We start from the raw sequence: 19948 nt of genomic DNA on the forward strand, positions 1-19948 counted from the left end.
GCCTCTTTCAGCAGGATAATGCACCTGACACACTGCAGAAATTGTTCAGGAATGGTTTGAGGAACATGACAAAGAGTTTAAGGTGTTGCTTTGGCCTCCAAATTCCCCAGATCTCAATCCGATTGGGCATCTATGGGATGTGCTGAATCATCAAATCCGACCCATAGAAGCCTCACCTCACAGCTTGCAAGACTTCCAAGTATTTGCTGTTAATATCTCGGTGCCAGAGACCACAGGACACGTTCAGAGGTCTTGTGGAGTCCTTGCCTCGACGCATTAGAGCTGTTTTGAGGGACCTACATGATATTAGGCAGGGGCAGGTGGTTTTAATGTTGTGGCTGATCAGTGTAGACTACCCAGCAAACTTTGGAAGTCAGTAGAAAACCACAGTCTGGCTTAAATGTTTCCTCCCAGTTAACATACTTGTACCTGCCAACACCAACAAGCAAGCCAACCTCAGTCAGAGATGGATTTAGTCCTTGGATGGCTCACCTGAAGGCATTTAGTCTACTTCATCCACACTGTTGTAAACTTGTTTCAACATGAACCAAATGTATTGTGCTCTCAGTTGATCATCGATTGCGTAGAAGATTTCAAATGCATTGCATCATAATCAGAAGAGACAAGGATGATAACTGAGTTTCTTTTCTTTAAATCCTGCAAAAAAATCAGTGATGTGCAGATCACAGATGCTCCACAAATAACCTGAGACAGTTTGACAGTATGTTCATGGAAGAACGTAGTGAAACTGCTCAAATCCAGGCGTACAAATATGATTGACACATGCTCTAGAAACTCTTGGCTGCACGGAGAGTCAACAAATCTGAATACTGAACACAGCAAATGCTTTAAGTGATGGCTGTCTAATTATTTGTAGGAGAGTTTAGGACAGGCCCACTGGTGAATACTTTCGAGAAGATGTAATTAATGTAATTATTATGATGTAATTATTTTAAAATGTCATTTATTCCTGTAATGGAAAAGTTGAATTTTCAGTCTTCAGAGTCACATGATCCTTCAGAAATCATTCTAATATGCTGATTTGATGCTCAAAAACATTTATTAATAATAATAATAATAATAATAATAGTCATTTTGAAAACCGTTGTGCCGTCTAATATTTTGTGCAAACTGTGATATATTTTGTTAAGGGATTTTTGATTAATAGAAAGATCAAAAGAATGTAACTAAATATAACCTAAAATATATAATATGTAATGATATATAATATGAATCTTTAAGCATCTTTAAGAATCTTTTAGCATTATTTATGTCTTTACTGTCACTTTTAATCAATTTAATGTGCCCTTGCTGAAAAAAAAGTATTGATTTATTTCAGAAGTTTCGACAATAATTAATGACATAATTTACATTTATGTGAATTATTCCTCCAAGCATGTGAACCTTCTCATCTTCTTCATATCTGAAGTCTGGTCACATTAGTTAGTTAGTAGGCCATGACTCTTTGTTTGTGAGCTCCTTTTGATGTTTATTTTATCAGGACTAATCATTATGCAAATGTTTTTTCCCCCTTTCATTTGCTTAAATTTGCAATCAGCAAGAGCTATTTCAATCAACTACACAATTAACCTAAATGATATTTTAATACGTCGATGTAAAAATGTAACATATCTTCTGCTTCAATTGCAGCAAGAAAACAATGTCCAGAAAACATGTATTCAGGTGTACTTTAGCATTTTGATTTGATACCATCTTTAAATTCAGAAGAAGTATAATATCTGCATAGACTCAGAGTGAGCCTCATCTTATCATGCGATGTCAAAGCACACTGTAAACTATTTTTACAGCACACATTCTGAAAATAGAGTGAACCATCTACTCATGTAACTCGTTTGATTCAGCAGTGAACAGAATGATGAATCATGGTTGTGTGAAGTCCTTCATCATGTGCGCTTTAGGGCCGTGTCCCAGTGAACCGCAGGGGTTGTAAGATGGCCGACTGCTCGTGTTTATGATGCACACAGCCTGTTATGATTGATTCTGCTTGTCTGAAACAGCTGTAGCATTGCTCTGGCTGTGGAAGTGAGGCTGATTGGATGTGCTTGCTTATTTATAAGGGATCATGGGGAAACTGGAGTTTTACATTTTTCTGAAGGAAATGTTAGTGGTGCTTGCAAATCTCTCTGCCACTTTGTGTGGTTTTTAGTGTGTTGTGAGGTGGTTGCTAGGGAGTCTGGGTAGTTGTTAGGTGTTTTTTTGCAGGTCCAATTGAAAGCCAAGCCCATCCAGTGATATTCTGGTTTATTAAAGAGAGAGTTCACCCCAAAATTTAAATTATATCTTTATTTACTCGCCCTTATGTTATACCAAACCTGTATTTCTGCGGAACACAAAAAATGTCTCCCATAACATTTGAATTTATTTGAGAAGAAATAAATACTGTACATGCAAGTTTGGAACAACATAATGGTAAGATGATTGATAAGATGACTGAATTTTAATTTTTGAGTGAACTAAGCTCTGGTTCCTCATTCAGTGTAATTTCAAGGGGATTTGTTTTATTTTTTTTTATTTATTTTAATCAGTGGGACTTTATCATCCACACTGCAAATCACAAGTCTGACTGCTGATCAGTGTGTAGTAAATAGTAAGCTTGAGTTTCATTCTAAACATCTCTCTCTCTCTACACACACACACACACCCACACATTCTGTTGGTCTTTGCCGTGTTGTTGGTGTTTGTAGTGACATGCTGCCCCCTGTAGGACAGCAGAGGCGTGTTTGGTGTTTTTTTTTTTTGGTGTTTTTTTTTTGTATCATTGTGATTATTGCATTGTGTGTTTGGAAATGAAAGATATCTCAAGGACTGAGTTGTAATTAGTTTATCCAGCATAAAAATCACTTTTACAGCAGAACAGATTTGGTCTCAATCATCACGACTTTATACATTAAAGATGAGATGTGCTGAACAGTGAGTTAGCATGGGATACTAAAGGTATATTAATGTCTGTCATAATAGGCATATTACTGATAGAACATTCAGTAGTTGACTAAAATTGACTAAATTTTAAGATTAATGTTGCGTAAATGTTTATTAATGATGAGTATTTGCTGTTTTGTTTTTGTCTCGTTACCCTTGTGAGAAAAATGCACTTAATTGCATGAAATTTGCTCTTGTAGTGTACTGTACATATTCAAAGTACATTTAAAAAAACTGTACTTGCTGATAATGTAATATATAAGGCCACTTAAGTGTACTTAAAGATAGTTTCATACACTTAAGTGCATAAAAATTTAATTTATAGTATATTTTAAATCATTATTTTAGTAATATTGTGTCATGCTTTATAGTACACTTATTTTGATGTGTTGACTAACATACTAAAGCACATGTGAAGTACTTGATTATAATTGTAACTAAAGTTAATATATTTTAAATGTAGTAAATTGCAACTTAATCATTACAAATGTGTATTTACAAAAATATTTACATACATGACATATCGTTTTTAATAGAAATTACATTAAAATAAAGTTTAATTTACAGTAAATGCTTGTCAGTACATTCAACAGTACACTATATGGAATTACATATAAAGATGCATTTAAATCCTACTTAAGAGGGTAAAATAAGTTGTTAATTGCGTTTAATATAAATCTGTAATACTTTTTTTTTTTTTTTTTGCAATTTACATGCTTCAAGTTTCTAAGAACATTGCAATACATTCAGGTATAGGTTCCCTTTTTAAAATGGTAATTCTTTTTCACAAGGGTAGTCTTTGGCAATGAATTGTAATTTTTAATTACTAAATATGTTAATTTTGGTTGTATCATACCGACATAATACACAATGCAATGGCGTCTCTGCAATTATTAGGAAATGAAAATAAATATATCGGATAAAATTAGAGCATGGTGGAAATTGTACAGCTCAGTCCATCAGAGTGACGGATATGAATGATTTGTAGGGCAGCCTCTCCTTCAGTCATATGAAAGTCTGTTTAATAAGGTCTAGGGAGAGATCTTGATGTTGTTTGTAGTGCAGTGGATGTTCCTTTTCTGGATTTTCATCTTGGTGGCTTTTGCTCGGAGCACTTTGTTGTAAAGCACCGTTAACTGTACTGTGCTCAGTCCTGAGGGGTTATGAGAAAAAACGCTTTCATGTTGTTGGAAATAGGCTTTATTACCCACAGGTACGCTTTAGTTTGGCATTCTGTGCGTTCACAGGACAACAGTTCAACAGATTTAGAACAAATAACGTTTCTTGTTCTTTGCATCAAGCTAAACCTGTTGGTTAAAAACAAAAGACAAAATAGCAAAACTAATACAAAAGTTGCGCAAAACCACGTCCATATTCGCGCGATTTTTTGCGCTGCTCGTCAGTGAACAACGGCTCTGTGTAGTTAATGCTGCTCAATGTGAAAGCCCACAGGTGATGGAGATTTACTGCTGATTACAGAACCGGCTTTCTGACAAGATGCGCGTTAAATATCGCATGCGATTTATCGTGCAGCCCTAATTTTGATTTTTAAAATCTGATCTGGTTGAGCCACATTTGAACCCATTGTATTGTGCCAGTAGACACAGATTTGTAAATAAGTTGAATACTTTACATGCATGGCAATTCATAGCTATTTTACATTTTGTGAATTCTTGGCTAATTCAAATGATTTTGTACAATGTAATTTGTACATGTTCATATGATCTTCTTATGCCCCACTGATGGTTAGGTTTAGCGGTGGACCTTCATGCTTACCTTTAATAAACATTTTACATTTCCATACAAATCCATACAAATCATATCTGAATTCATACGAAATCACCACCTCATAAAATAGTAACGTTTTTCATGAGATTGGGTTGAAATACACCAAGTTGCAAGGTTTCTTGTCAACTTTAAACAGCTAAAGGCTGGAATACACTACATGACTTTTTAAATCTGAACAGATTTTAAAACGCTTGAATCATACACTTGCCAACTTTGTAAACAGTCGCAGAGGAAAAACTGGCCATCATACACTAAACGATTTTCTATGAAATCTATCAACTAAAATCTGCAGACTGGCTCTGACTTTTAACAACTAGTGTCAACTTCTCCAGACTTAAATTGGGGGGAAGAAATTTGGGCAAGTGTCATATAGTGTATTCCAGCCTTAAACTTAATTCTGTCATGACAACTCTCGGAGGGATTGGCATGGTAATGCACATGACAATGTTAATGTATTTGGTCTTGGCGGAATAGATCTGCTACGCTGCTGCTGCGGCAGAGCAAGTACCGAGACTTGCTACTGCCAATACATCCACAACATGCTGCTGTGAGCATGTAAGAAATACTGCTGCTGCAAATATAACATATATGAATAACCCCCATATAGCATTCATGAATCACCTCGTAGCAGATCTATACAGGTGGAGCTGGGGAAGGTGGAGGGTTTCTGAAGCAAGCTGCAACTGCTACGGCAAGCACTAGTCATATATTTGAATGTTGAGCAGCAAGCTCATTGGCTACCGATACAGGAGAGAACCAATCAGCTGTGCCATGTGATAATGATGTCATTAGGTCAGATTGAGTTAGACCTATCGGACTGCGCCATCTAGAGTTTCATGCCAGAACTCTGTATTTCTGTGACTGGATTACATTATTTTAACACTGATTTTAGTCAAGATTTGCTTTTAAGCCTAATGGAAATCAAGCGCAAGGCAAAAAGTTCAAGAAATAGAGATGCCACTCTAATCGGTGCTCCACAATGGTGGAAAAGCCTACATAATGAAAACTGTAGCTAGCTATCAACATTTGTAATGCTGTCAAGCCAGATAACGTTGAATCTCAACTAAAAAAAATAAAAAATCTAGTGCCATTTGACTCAAATTCATGTTCAGCACTGTTGCCAACTACTTTCAGTGGAATATAGTTAAAGTCATACTTATAAAGTCACTAAATGTCACTAGAAGTATCATTAAGTACTGTGGTATAAAGTACTGTACCATAGAATTGCTGTCTAATAGCATCACCTCAGTACTTTTTTTTGTAAGGGTGTCTGTGCCAGTGAAGTGTTAATATTATGTTCCACCTATAGTTTGAGGCTGCTTTTCTGAATTCAGCTACTGGAAAGAAAAGTGCTGTGTCAGTGTATCGTGACTGTAATCGGGTTAGACGTGCTTCCCCTTCGGCTCCATATGATGCCCTTTATATTATGGTTTAAGTCAAGCATGAGGAATCATGGTACGTGGGCTCATGAAATACTAATGAGGTGCTGACTCAGTACATAGCTGCAGGGTTCAGATTGTGTTGTTTCAGAGTGTGAGACGTGTATAAAGACCCTATTCAACCTGCTTCTGTCCTGATAATGACTTCTGATTGTGCTGGTGTGGAATGCAATTTGATTTAAGGGTCGGCACTGTCGGCTAGTGGTTTAAAGTTAAACTCTGTGGAAATCTGTGACATGCTGTTGTAACCAGAGACGACAATTTCATCTTCTCCCTTAGTTTATAAAAGCAAAAAGATGGGTTTATAGTTATGTACTTACAGTGGAGGACTGTGGGACAGCATTTGAGAAGTTGAAATACACTGTTTTGAAGTAAAGATTTGTGTACAAAGTCCCATCTTTCATAGTCCCATCTTTCAGCTTTTTCATCATTTTCAGACCTGTAGATCTTTGTTCTGACACAGGGACTTTGTTACATTGTTATAATGCATAATTGTCTTGGTGCAGCTCACTAATTCAAAGCGCACCAAAATGTGTGTATGCAAGTCACAGTAAAACTGTCCTCTCTTAGGTGAGAGTGCACCCATGCACCTCATAGTGTCATTCATATTTCTATCAGTTAGCGCGTGAATCAAGACTTTGTCAGGAGAATGGTAATTACATGACAGTTTAGGGTTTCAACTGTGATAATAATGTGCTCATCCACAGAATCAGACACTGTTGCTTTTTACTAATGTATTTCCCCATTATGAATCAGTATGCAGCTTCATTTGTTTGGTTCGTTGAGTTGCATTGCTTTCTGACCACAACCAAACGAAGTCAGTGTTTGCCCCTAGGTTTACAGTTTTTTTTGGTGGGGTGGGGGGGGCGGGGTGTAAATCGGAGGGTTCGTCACGATACGATATATGAAATCGATTCTCATATTCACATAGATAATGCAGAAAACAAAACTACAAAAGAAATTATAACTGTTTTAAACACTTTTGACCTGATTCAGCATGTGCATGAACCCACACACAATCGTGGACATACTCTAGATTTAATCATCAGTAAAGGTATAAACATTTCATCCATTGTTATCAAGGACGTAGCACTAGCTGATCACTTCTGTATGTTCTTTGATATATTGATCTCTGCTGCCACTGAATCTAGATCTGTCTCTGTCAGAAAGAGATGCATTAACGATTGATCGATTTATCGATATTATAATATTATGTACCTATTTTAAACAACTATATACATTTTTATTAACTCACAAATGCAACCAAAATATATAACATGAACATTTATCTGAGATTTCCACATCCTGGGGCTTGAGGAATTCGGCCAATCACAACGCACTGGATAGCTGGCCAATCAGAGCACACCTCACTTTTCAGACTGATGAGCTTTGTAAAAATCGATGCGTTTCAGAAAGACGGGGCATAGAGGAGCAACAATAATGTACATTATGTGGAAAATAATGTGTTTTTTAACCTTAAACCACATAAACACATTGCATTACACCAAATACACAACATAATGTTATTTTTAGCAACGTCACATGTCCCCTTTAATAAAAAAAAAAAAAAAGCTTAAATCTTGACCTGACCCCAAAAGGTAGTGAGTGTAAGTTACATAACACATCACTTTAAGCAGCCTTCAGCTGTACTCTCAGAGACGCTGTCTTGCATGTTTCATGAAAGGCCCTTTATGTAACTGCTGGAAATGAACGCTTGAGGAATGTTTTAGAGGATTCAAATATAACTTACGAGTGGGCCTAATGCAAACAGAAAAACAGATGCTTACATGAGGTTTGGTGAGTGGAGATGAGACAAATTTTGGAGATTGTGTGTGTGTGTTGGTGAAACGAAGATGTCTACAGACACTTTTGTTAAGTTTGTGTCTCTGTTATCTGTCCAGTTGGTGATCATGGCCGGGACGGTGCTGCTGGCGTACTACTTTGAATGCACAGACACGTTTGGGATCCATGTCCAGGGTTTCTTCTGTAATGACGCTGACCTGATGAAGCCGTACCCCGGGGTGGAGGAGAGCAGCTTCGTCCCTCCTCTCATCCTCTACTGCGTGGTGGCCGCTGCGCCCACAGCCATCGTGAGTAGTGATAGCTCCAGAACTGACTGGTTCAGTAGTGAGGTTGACTTGATTTAGATTTTTTACATTTTGATTATTACTTTCTGGTGATGTAAACAACATTCATTTTAAAGGTTCAGTATCCTTTTGCTTAAGAAATACTATACTATAAACTAACACAACAACAACAACTCTTCCAATAATTTAAAAAATTATACTCCAAACATAGTATTGTACTCTGTTAAAATTCAAACACGTAGTATTAATATAATATAATATAATATAATATAATGTAATGTAATGCAATATAATATAATGTTTTTGTTTTCTTGTGATTGTTGGACATGAACACCAGAGGGCACTCCAATACCAACACACAACAAACACTACATTCATGCTTTTTTCAAGTAAAAGAATTCAGTAGCTCAATTATTTTTATTCGATTTTATTATTAGTTTTTTATTATTATTATATTAATATTATTATTATTTGACCTCTATATTTCAATTATGCGCAGGTGTAAAACATGAATGGGAAATACAACTTGTGACTCGTTTCCTTTTAATAACCACACGGATCATAAAACCAAAGACCAAATGAGAGTGAGTATTTCTGCTGAAAATGATGGTCTCAGTTTTACTGCCTTTGCTTGGGCCTTTATCAAAAGTGCAATGAAGCAGATAGGAGTTACAGAGGTCATTTTTCAAATTAGATACACCATGAGGATGTATATAATATTTTAATTGTACAGTAGATTTGCAGCATTTCATCTGTACTGTATTATTCAGAGATGAACACTGCCGTTCAATTCCATCATTCCAAGCACAGAAATCAACTCATGTGTTTTCAGCTCTAAACAAGCCAAAGCGAGTTTGACCCGAGAGATATAAAGACCTGCAGCAGCAGCTGACTCTGGTCTTGAATTTTTTCCTCCCTATGACATAAACTTTCTCTCCTCTGTGTGGTAGAACATGAAACTAAACAGAAACCCCCCTTTGCATTTGGTGACTTCAGAAATGGTCAGTGGCTGTGAAATATCTGACTTCAAAGTGCTGTGTGAACTGTGTATCTTTTAGGTGCAAATCCCCAAACGGCTCCACTTTTGTCATTATCATTTTTTTTTTTCAGCTCAAACATGCATTATTTCTATGCAAATTATTCCATCATTGGGTCTTTCTTAGTAAATTCTGTCTTTTAGCATTTGTTTAGTTATGTTTCATGACTGTTTGCCTTTTCCGTAGAGACCCATGCATGTGCAACATGTGACTGATGCTGGGGAAAACATTCATCCTGTATATTCAGTCTACTTTTATTCAAGTCTGAAATTCTGTTTTTTTTTTAGTTTCAGAAAGTACACTATTGCTTATTGATTTTTCTAATGCAGTGGTTCACAACTTTTTGACTCAGCGGCCCCCATTGTCCAACACAATATTCAAAGCCCTACCCAAATATAGAATATTCGCAGTGTTTCCTTTTCCCTTAACTGAAACTGAGAGTACTGTGTAATCATTATATATAATAATTTTGTGCTCTTCAGTTAGAATATTCAATAAATGATTTCAGTTTACATCTTTTTTTTTTTTTTATTTAGAGTTTGATTCAATTCAATGAATTAAATAATTTACCCAACCCCATGAGAATTTGCTGAGGCCCCCCGGTGGGCCCCGGACCCCTGGTTGAGAACCACTGTCCTAAAGATTTATGGGTGTGCGTATGAAGCATGTATAATTCCTTTGAAATCGCTTAAAAGAAAAGACCATCCAAAAATTGTATTTTATCATAACCTATACAGCCCCCCCCTGTATTTTTATTTTTATGTGGAATACCAAAGGAGAAATTTAACATAAATTAATCATATAAAGACATGTTTTTATTTTTTTTGTGTGTTTGAGAAACAGTCCCAAATTTAAGTTTTAAATTCTCAATGATCTCATATTTGTGTTTAGATTAAAAATTGGTGCATAAAGGAATTATAACCAAAAGGCCACTGGTTCTCAAGTGTTGTAAATAAACACAATGCACCATTTCCTTTATGCTGAATGATCTTAAGATCCTAAGAAAAAAAAAAAGAGCTGTGTAACAACATAAGGATAAGAAAATTATTGGAGTTTTCATTTTGGGATGAAAAATTGCTTCGTTTCTGAAAGTATTTATAATATTTGATATTTGCGGCTTTGAATATGCCTTTGAATATTTATGGCTTCTGCCAGGAGTCAAATTTAGTTTGTTACTGTATCATAATTATTGCTATCTTTAGTGCAAAACACTGTGATTAGCTACAGTTGATTTACTCAAAATAATACAAGGGCGTAGTGAACTGATCATTCGATGTTCACTCAATTTCACATCACAGAAGACCTTTGAAAACCTGATTTTGCTCATATAATGGAGATATTATTGAAACTATAGAACGAGTTTGATGCACTCTGACAGTCACAATACAAAGTGCCAAATATTTTACTTGAAACATCAAAATCCCTCAGAAATTTCCATGGTTATGACATCATGACCAAGAGCTCATTAACATATTACGGGCCACATTTACATATCATTGCATATTCGGCAGTTCAGCACCCGTCCTGATGAAAGACAGTGTGAGCCACTCCTGTTTTCACATGTGACGAAGTTAGCCAATCATAACAGGTGTCATTAACATACAGATATCTTAAAGGTACAAACCAAATTGACTAAATTGTGTTTAGACTGAAAACTGGATCGAGTTACGGCAGGTTTGATGCCATTGACACCGAAATCGTGCCTGTTTTTGGTTTATGACTCCATAATGTAATAACTTAAGTGAAGAATATAGATCCTGCCATTCGAGAGATGAGCAAAAGATCAGAAATTATGATATGAATCTCACTTGTATTTACATAAGCTGCATTAACTGCTTGAATCTAATGATTTTTTTTGTCGTGTCTATAGATATTTGTTGGGGAGATCTCCATGTATATCATGAAGTCCACTAGAGAAGCCCTCATAGCCCAGGAGAAAACCATTGTGACGGGCGAGTGCTGCTATCTAAACCCTCTCATCCGCAGAATCATTAGGTTTATTGGTGAGTCTTCACTCTTCATTAGTGCTAAACATTTCAGCTCAGTGTCCTTTGGTTCCAGTATGGATTTTTCAGTGGCTAAACCTGATATCCTGGGAGCATGGTGAGATAATGCATACTTAGTTTTTTTTTTTATTTTAAATCTAATACTTTGACATTCATTTTGGGCTGTCTGCTGTGTGAATATAGTAGGGCTGGGAAATGTAATGTGTTAATTTCTGCAAGTAATATTGGATAATTATATATATTAAATGTCTACAAATAATTAGCATAATTAATTCATGCAGCTTTTCGCTTCCTGGGGCTACAATTCTGTTTTTCCTCACTTTCTGTGGATAGCGTTACATGATAGTGCAATTTGCAGGCCATTCGCTATCGGCTCAGTGACGCAAAGGAGTTTTATTACATATGTAGCATTAAAATGAATGTGTAAAATAATCTTTGAAGGAGAAAAATGAACAGATATCTCTCGTTTAAACAGGAGAGCAAACAAACATCTAGAGTTATCTCATAAATAAAGGCAAAGCAAAATGAGACATTTATTATTTAATTGATAACCAAGTTAATAAACAAACATATATTGTTGAATGGCTATAATTTAAAATGATCCATTTAACAAAGGTACTGGCATTGCTAGCATTGATTACTTTGTAGTCATTTAATATTTTGTACTGATTTATTACTTTGTACTCAACATGGTATTATTTAAAATATACTTACAATGTTTATACTACACAGTGTATAAACACATACTACACAGATATATTTGTATTATTATTTCGATGTATTAATTTAATTCTATTTTCATTTTACATTGTGTTGTACATTTGTCATTTTTAGCGTTTTTTATGTCTGTATAGTGTTTATTAATTTTATATCAGTTCTAGTTTTAGTTATTTTAGTACATCAAGTTAATTTAAAATGAGAAATGCTGATTTGGCAACTAGCTGAAATAAAAAGTTAAAGTTTGTATTTAATTTTATTGCGATAACATTTTATTTCAAGAAAATTGTTTTATGTTTTTGTTTTATGGTTTTAGTTAATTACGTATAATAACCCTTATTCCACATTTATTTGGGGGTTCTGTGTGTAAATATATTTCTGATTACAATTAATATAATATTATGTACAATTAATCTCAGAAACCTGTGTGATGTAATTTTTTTTTCTAGCAATGCACAGTAAGTTTGTGCGTGTGTGTGCGTGCGTGTGTGCATGTGTGTGTGTATGTGTGCGTGCGTGTGCGTGTGTGTGTGTGTGTGTGTATGTGTGCGTGCGTGTGCGCATGTTTTTGTGATTTATGAGGACATGAATTCGTATAATGACATGGGTATGACATAGGTATTACAACGAGAAGGTGATTTATGAGGACATTTTGAGTGTCCCCATATTTCAAAAGGCTTATAAATCATTCAGAGTTATTTTGAAATTCTAAAAATGCAGAAAGTTTACTGTAAGGGGTAGGTTTAGGTGAAGGGTTGGTGTAGGGCGATAGAAAATATGGTTTGTACAGTATAAAAACCATTACGCCTATGGAGAGTCCCTACAATTCACAAAAACCAAACATGTGTGTGTGTGTTTGTGTATGTATGTGTGTGTGTGTGCGTGTACCTACTTAACCATATTTTGTGGACAAATTTGTACCTGGAAGTGAGCTAATTTTAGCAATACCTCCTTTTGGGGGACATCCTCATTTCTAAAAATGGTATAAAAATAAAGACTATTATAATTGTTGTTATTTCTGTTAGGGCGCGGGTTAGGGATTGGTTAAAGCAATAAGCCCCAAGAAGCCGTGGTTTACAGTGAATTTATAACAGCTAAGGGGCGTTGTTAAGTACGACATGAAGCGGAGTGCCTAACCCCCCCCTTAGCTGTTATAAATTCACTGTAAACCACGGCTTCACAGGGCTTAGTGCTTTTATAAAATGGTTATTCCATATATGTGGTAAGGTTTCACAGAATAAAACAGAGCAAATAAAGTGTAATGATATTAATAAAAACAGTATTCTTCCACCAAACAATGTAGTTCCTCAGAAACAGTTGTGGTTCCAACAAAGTGGTTGCCGAGCAACACACAGAAGTAAACAAAGGCGTGTTTGTAGAGTAATTTACTACAGCTTCAAAAGCGGCTCAGCCAATCAGAATCAAGGACCGGAACTCTCCGGTTTATAATATAGAATTTATAACTAGCTACAGAAGTGACTAAGTATGTTTGCTTATTCATTGACAAACCTGTGGGTAGAACTTGACTCCTTGTCCAATGCAAATTATTTGTGAATGGAAGATTAATCAACTTAACACATTACTACTACTGCTACTACTACTACTACTACAAAAAAAAAAGCACCACTAATACTTGTGTGAGCTCTCAGAAGTAGAAGTGCACCACAGATCCAATAATTTTTTGTTAGGATGGTGTGACTTACCTGGAGTTTTTCAAGTAAAAGTTTTAAAGTAAAGCTGCTGAGCTGTGGCTGTTTTATTGATTAGTAACAGACAGAACGCACAACACTACCTCCACACCACATCCATTTTAAATATATGCTACAGACATAATTGACAGAAACAATCAACAGAACTTTCCTATATAACTTTCACTCGCAGTGTTTCTATTAAGCATTCATATTTACAGGATGTTGGTTTCAGTACACATGTCCATGCTGCCCACCCAGACTTGATGTGAAATGAAATGAGAAACATGGGGAGCGTTGCTTTGCTGGATGTGATGCATAATGTAGTGGAGTCTCTGGTAATGGTGTCCTCTGAGGCTTGGGATTGCGGTGGTACGGACCATCGGATTGCAGCATTTCTACAATCTTGAGCAATTGTGGCCAGAGAGTATCTTTTGTCTTTCTCTCTCCAGCGTTGCTCTTTTTTTCAGTAGCTCAACTTTTTGCTCATCGACACCCTTCGTACTTTCAGCCACACCATGAATTGTAATCCACTTCACTCAAAGACGCACAGGCTCATGGTGAAACTAGTTTGATACCATTCTATTCTACAAAATCAGTTGGAAAACGTCATTCTGAGAGAGCTGGCATAACTAGAGGACATCAGAATTACATGCACAAGATATTAAGCTTAGTAGAGTAGTTTTGTTTGTATGCAAATGTAGCTTTTGCTCTAGTGGGCATTTGCAATTACTTCTGGTTGAAGATAAAAATAGCAAGTAAAATAAAATAAAAAAAAGAGTACTTTTCTGTTGTTGTTGTTTTTCGCCGCAGGTGTCTTCGCGTTTGGCCTGTTTGCCACCGACATCTTTGTCAACGCCGGCCAGGTAGTGACTGGCAATTTGGCGCCGTACTTCCTGAGCGTCTGCAAGCCAAATTACACCGGGATGGATTGTCGCTTCAACCACCAGTTCATCGCCAATGGAAACATCTGCACTGGGAACCAGGTGGTGGTAGAGAGAGCCAGGAGGTCCTTCCCATCCAAAGACGCTTCGCTCAGTGTCTACTCAGCCGTCTACGTTACTGTAAGACTCTGTAGTGTGGATGTTAAATGGCCTAGTTTTATTTGTCTGTTATGTGTTGAATTCAAACTGTGTTGAATTTCAACTGGCTCACACTTCATGGTTTGTTAACCTGGAAAATAAATCTGCTTTACACAAAATGTGTCCCAACCAGGTCCAAAGCAATTAGTCTTGAAAACATTTGGATTTTGGACCAATTATATTTTATGTTTAGTTTGGACAGACGCTGAAAAATGAGGATACTTGGTCAATTTGCATGGTCAATTGTTTTAATTAAGTGTCATGTGTTAATTTTTATACAGGGAAAATCTAGCAAGCTGCACTGCACTTTAAACAAATATCTGAACAATTTATTTTAATGTAACGTTGTTACCAATACTAGTTTCCAATTAGATACCAAAAACTAAAACTAATCAACTAAAACTAAAAACTTTTATTCAGCAAGGATGCATTAAATTGATGAAACATGACGACAAAGACATTTAAAATGTTACAAAAGATTTGTATTATATTTTAAATAAATGCTGTTATATGAACTTTTTATTCATCTACAAATCCTAAACATATTCAGGATTATTATCTATTCAGGATATATTAACACAGTTAATTAATCAATTAGAGTTACTTAATTAGTTAGTTAATTACTGCATTTTTTTATCAAATTAATGCAGCATAAATGACTGCCATACAAAGGCAATTAGTGTAACTATACATTTAGTTGAAACTGGTTTCTTACACTGGTTTTGAACAGACCTTCAGTGTGCTTTGATGTCAGGTTAGTGATGTTGAATCGTCAGGGTTTGTGATGAAGTTTTTTTCTTTGGTTGAGGTGAGTTTAGAGCAGCTCTCTTTCTCTTTCATGGGAGTAAGAGGTTATTTACTCTGTTTCCGTTCTCCATAATTGGCCATAATTTCCCTGAGGTGGAGCAAGCGGCGTGTATTTATTGAAGCTTGATTTCCTCACAGTCACCTGCTGCACAATAAATCCACTGAATAAATCGGTTCCTCAATTTGTGTGTGTGTGTGTCTGTGTGTGTGTGCTTGCCTGTTTCAGATGTACATCACGAGCACCATCAGGACGAAAAGCAGTCGTCTTGCCAAGCCTGTACTTTGTCTGGGAATCCTGTGCGCTGCTTTCCTCACTGGCCTGAACCGGGTATCAGAGTACCGCAATCACTGCTCAGACGTTATTGCTGGATTCATTTTAGGAAGCGCCATAGCTCTTTTTCTGGTGGGTTTCATCATTTCACACACACACACACACACACACACACACACAGACTCACACTCACACACTCTCTCTCACACACAAACACACACAATTTATTTATTTATTTTTTGATGCTGAAAACTCAGCTTTACCATCGAATAAATCAATAAATTGAAATTTATATTAAGTACTATTTTAAATAGTAATAATATTACTGTTTTTACTGTATTTTTGATCAAATTAATGAAGCATAAGAGACTTGTTTCAAACTTGTTTTGTTCTTACTGACCCCAAACTTTTGAAAGGTGGTGCAGTATTGAAAATCAAATACAATCCTTGCAGTCCACTTAAAAATAACATTAAAAATAGCATTAAAAAATATAAAATAGCATTTTTTTAAACGAGGGTCAGTAAAATGTAACAATTCAATAATAATTGTTTTATTATTATTAATAAATATTATACAAATGTATTATTATTATTATTATTATAACAGTAATGATTCTTTTCTTTTTGTAATGATACATTTAAAAAATTAAGTTAACAAAAAAATTTAAATAGCGTTAAGTATTATACCACAGTATTTTTGGCTTTAGTAGGTACTGTAACGATCGCAATCTTCAAAAGTTGCTTTTTTCATGGTAGGGAATCTGTGTAGTGAACAACTTCAAAGGGAATCACTCCACTCCTACCAAACAGAAGCAGGAGGATTACCGCGGTCTTCCCTTGATGACATTCCCCCGTGTGGAAAGCCCTCTTGAGACGCTCAGCGCACAGGTAATGCCGTCTTCTACATCTCAGGAAATCATCTCTCTCTCTCGGCCTGCTCACAGTGATCAGTGCTTGTTTTATTACATATATAATAGTAATGATCTTGCTGTTTTACACCGTTTACATTCACAGTTTGAATTTGACAACACTCATAATAACTTGCATTAATAAGTCATTTATTTCAGCAGTATCACACAAGCAAGAGTGTTGTTGCACTGAATATCAGCACTGTTAGTATGAGGCCATACTGATATTCAGTACAACAGCACGAATGTGATGTTACAGTTCTATAAACAATTATTTAGTATAGAGTAACTTACATTTCAGGCATGTGGAATGTTATTTTATTTTTGCTTGTCTAACACATTGTATATATCAATATTTGCTGAGAAAAGCCAGCAAATGAAGATAAATTATCATTATTGACAAATAATTTCCATCATTTCCACTATCACTGGTTTTCAGTCCACAGCAATGCATTTTGCAGTCGGGTTGCTCTGTCTGAGATAGACTTGGGAGTTGTCCACACACAAAGAGTTCTTGTGTTTTGTTTGCACAGGTTTCGTCTCTTTTTTTATTGTTAAAGTGTTGGTCTGTATACATATGCAGAAAGAGGTAACACTTTATTTTAAGGACCAATTCTCGCTATTAACTAGTTGCTTATTAGCATGCATATTACTAGCATATTGGCTGTGTATTAGTACTCATAAGTAAAGCATATATCAATGCCTTATTCTGCATGACCATATTTTAGATCCCTTAATCCGACCTCATACCTAAATTTAACAACTACCTCACTAACTATTAATAAACAGCTAATTAGGAGTTTGTTCAGGGAAAACTCTTAGTTAATAGTGAATATGTGTTCCCTATTCTAAAGTGTTACCCAGACAGATTTGTGGCCATTGCATGAAGTCACTGTTTTTTTTCAGTGTCTTTCGCCATGAGCGCTGTGTGAAATTAAACAGTTCAACTCTTAAAAATTCCCCAGAACTCACTACAATATTTTTTTTTTGCTTTATTGAGATGCTTTTATAATTTGTATTAATATTTGAATTAGTTGTAGTTTAGTGTAATTAGTTTTAATTTTAGCTGTAGTTTGAATAATTTTGTAGTGTTTTTGTTATTTGTATTAGTTTTTTAAAATGTTTATTATAGTTTTTATACATTTTAAGTAATTATGGAATAGTAGTTTATTTTTAATTAATTATTATTATTATTATTGTTATTTTAATGGTTTTTATTTTAGCCTTAGTTTTAGTTAACTGTAATAAACTTGGTACCAAGACTAAACAATGATGTGGAAAATTGAGAGTGATCCGATTTAGGATAGTACTCAATAATTAATAATACATTTATTTTGTAATTTTGTAAATTTGTAATAATGAGGTTTGTATTTACCTTCAGTAGTATCACCAACATTAGTTTCAATGTTTATTTGGCTGGAATTTGCTTTGCATTTTGTAAACCCAACTGCACTTTTAAGTCGTCCCTGTTCCTTAATTTGGGCAGAGTAAAAATAAATAAATAAATAAACACCCAGAATGCTTTGATTTTGCAGTTTGCCATTTATTCTTCCCAAAATGCCCAAAAAGATGGATTTTATCACCTTGTACAGCAGGGAAATACAATACTGCTTCTACAAATTCATTCCGACACAGTTTACAGCAGGGAAAACCTTGTCAGACGTTTCTATTGACAGCCAGCCAGTGAAATACCTCGAGCGCCTGAGCAGCAGATGTGGGTCAGAGGAATTCTGACCAGCTTAACACCCTGAGTGGCTGAGGAAACCGTACTATTCAAGTCAATGTGTTTGGGAAACAAGGAAAATTGGGTGTTCTGTCACGATCTGAGTACGATAATCGAAACGGTTGATTCAACAGGAATTGGCATTGTGAAATTACACGGTCTGCTCCACGACTCTCTGGTGTTTCCGTTAAATGCGACTGATGGGATGACACGACGAGTTAAATGCTTATTACTGTCTGGAAAGGCACAGCACGTCTCTGAATGCAATTTTGTTTGTCTTTCAGAACCATTCGGCGTCCATGACTGAAGTCACATGACTAAGGGGGCAGCACCGAGTTACGTTCGCATCACCTCAACACTTCTAGGCACAAAAAGTTTTTTTTTTGTACTGTGGCATACTGTAAAAAACAAAAAGGGAAAGAAAGAAAAAAGACAGTATTATGTTGTAACTACTTGTACCTAGAAGCAGCTGTTTTGTACATTTTGTATAAGAGAGTGCTGTAGCTTTTCCTCATAATGTCAACACTGCTCAATTCATGTCCAGATTTCTGCCTTCTTTGTTTTACATCACAAAAAGTAAATATATACAGTCTATATATAAAGTAATTCAAATATCGATGTTGTAATGTTGTATTTGTACAAAGAATGATTTTATTTAGATTTTTGTTCCTGTACATTTTTGGACAAAGATCATTTTGTATTCTTTTTGTTATCTGTATAAAGCATTTTGATCAACTTTGCCTGCTGATTTTCCAGGAATGTTTTTGGTATACCTATTTTTTGGTGTAAGATTTAAAGAAAACGTGTTGAATTGTTACACGTCGTCATATCGGATTCTCCTCGGGCATCTTTGAATGGCTATGTACTCAGCATGAAATACACAACACCGTTTGAATAACCTGTTATTCTTGACTTGTGTTTTGCTTTTCTTTAAAGTTTGCATTTCATTTGAAATGCTAAATATATTTTCCTGAGTAGTCTGTCAAATAAATAGTCTGTAGCTGAGTCCAATAACTTGAGTGGGTTTCATTTTTTTTAAGAATGGTTATGTAGTTGATTACAAATCGCATGACAAGAATGTTTTTACAGTACCCTTATTACTAGTACTTTGGTTAAAAACATGTTTTTGCAGCCAGGTGGTGTTTGACATCTACCATCAGGAACTAACCAGACAAATCTTGACCATTTTGAACAGATGTGTGTTTATCCATATGCAAATTTAGGAAAGGGAACAGTTTGATGAACTCAAAGTTCAGCGGCTACCATTACTTAAAGGTCCCATGGCATGAAAATTTCACTTTATGAGGTTTTTTAACATTAATATGAGTTCCCCTAGCCTGCCTATGGTCCCCCAGTGGCTAGAAATGGCGATAGGTGTAAACCGAGCCCTGGGTATCCTGCTTCGCCTTTGAGAAAATGAAAGCTCAGATGGCCCAATCTGGAATCTTCCCTTTA

General features: G+C 35.6%; 1 protein-coding gene across 1 annotated transcript in view; it reads left to right on the forward strand.

The window, feature by feature from the left end:
• The window catches only part of plppr1 (phospholipid phosphatase related 1), a 43384-nt gene extending 23880 nt beyond the window's left edge, over positions 1-19504 (forward strand). The window contains exons 3-8 of the mRNA XM_016440229.1: positions 8069-8257; positions 11162-11294; positions 14516-14766; positions 15818-15994; positions 16619-16750; positions 18778-19504. Coding sequence (XP_016295715.1) covers positions 8069-8257; positions 11162-11294; positions 14516-14766; positions 15818-15994; positions 16619-16750; positions 18778-18810 — 915 coding nt within the window. The 3' untranslated portion in view covers positions 18811-19504. The remainder of the gene's footprint in view (positions 1-8068; positions 8258-11161; positions 11295-14515; positions 14767-15817; positions 15995-16618; positions 16751-18777) is intronic.
• The last annotated feature ends 444 nt before the right edge of the window (positions 19505-19948 follow it).

Source organism: Sinocyclocheilus anshuiensis, unplaced genomic scaffold (assembly GCF_001515605.1).
Source record: "Sinocyclocheilus anshuiensis isolate Anshui unplaced genomic scaffold, SAMN03320099.WGS_v1.1 scaffold3, whole genome shotgun sequence".
In the NCBI taxonomy this organism is placed as follows: domain Eukaryota; kingdom Metazoa; phylum Chordata; class Actinopteri; order Cypriniformes; family Cyprinidae; genus Sinocyclocheilus; species Sinocyclocheilus anshuiensis.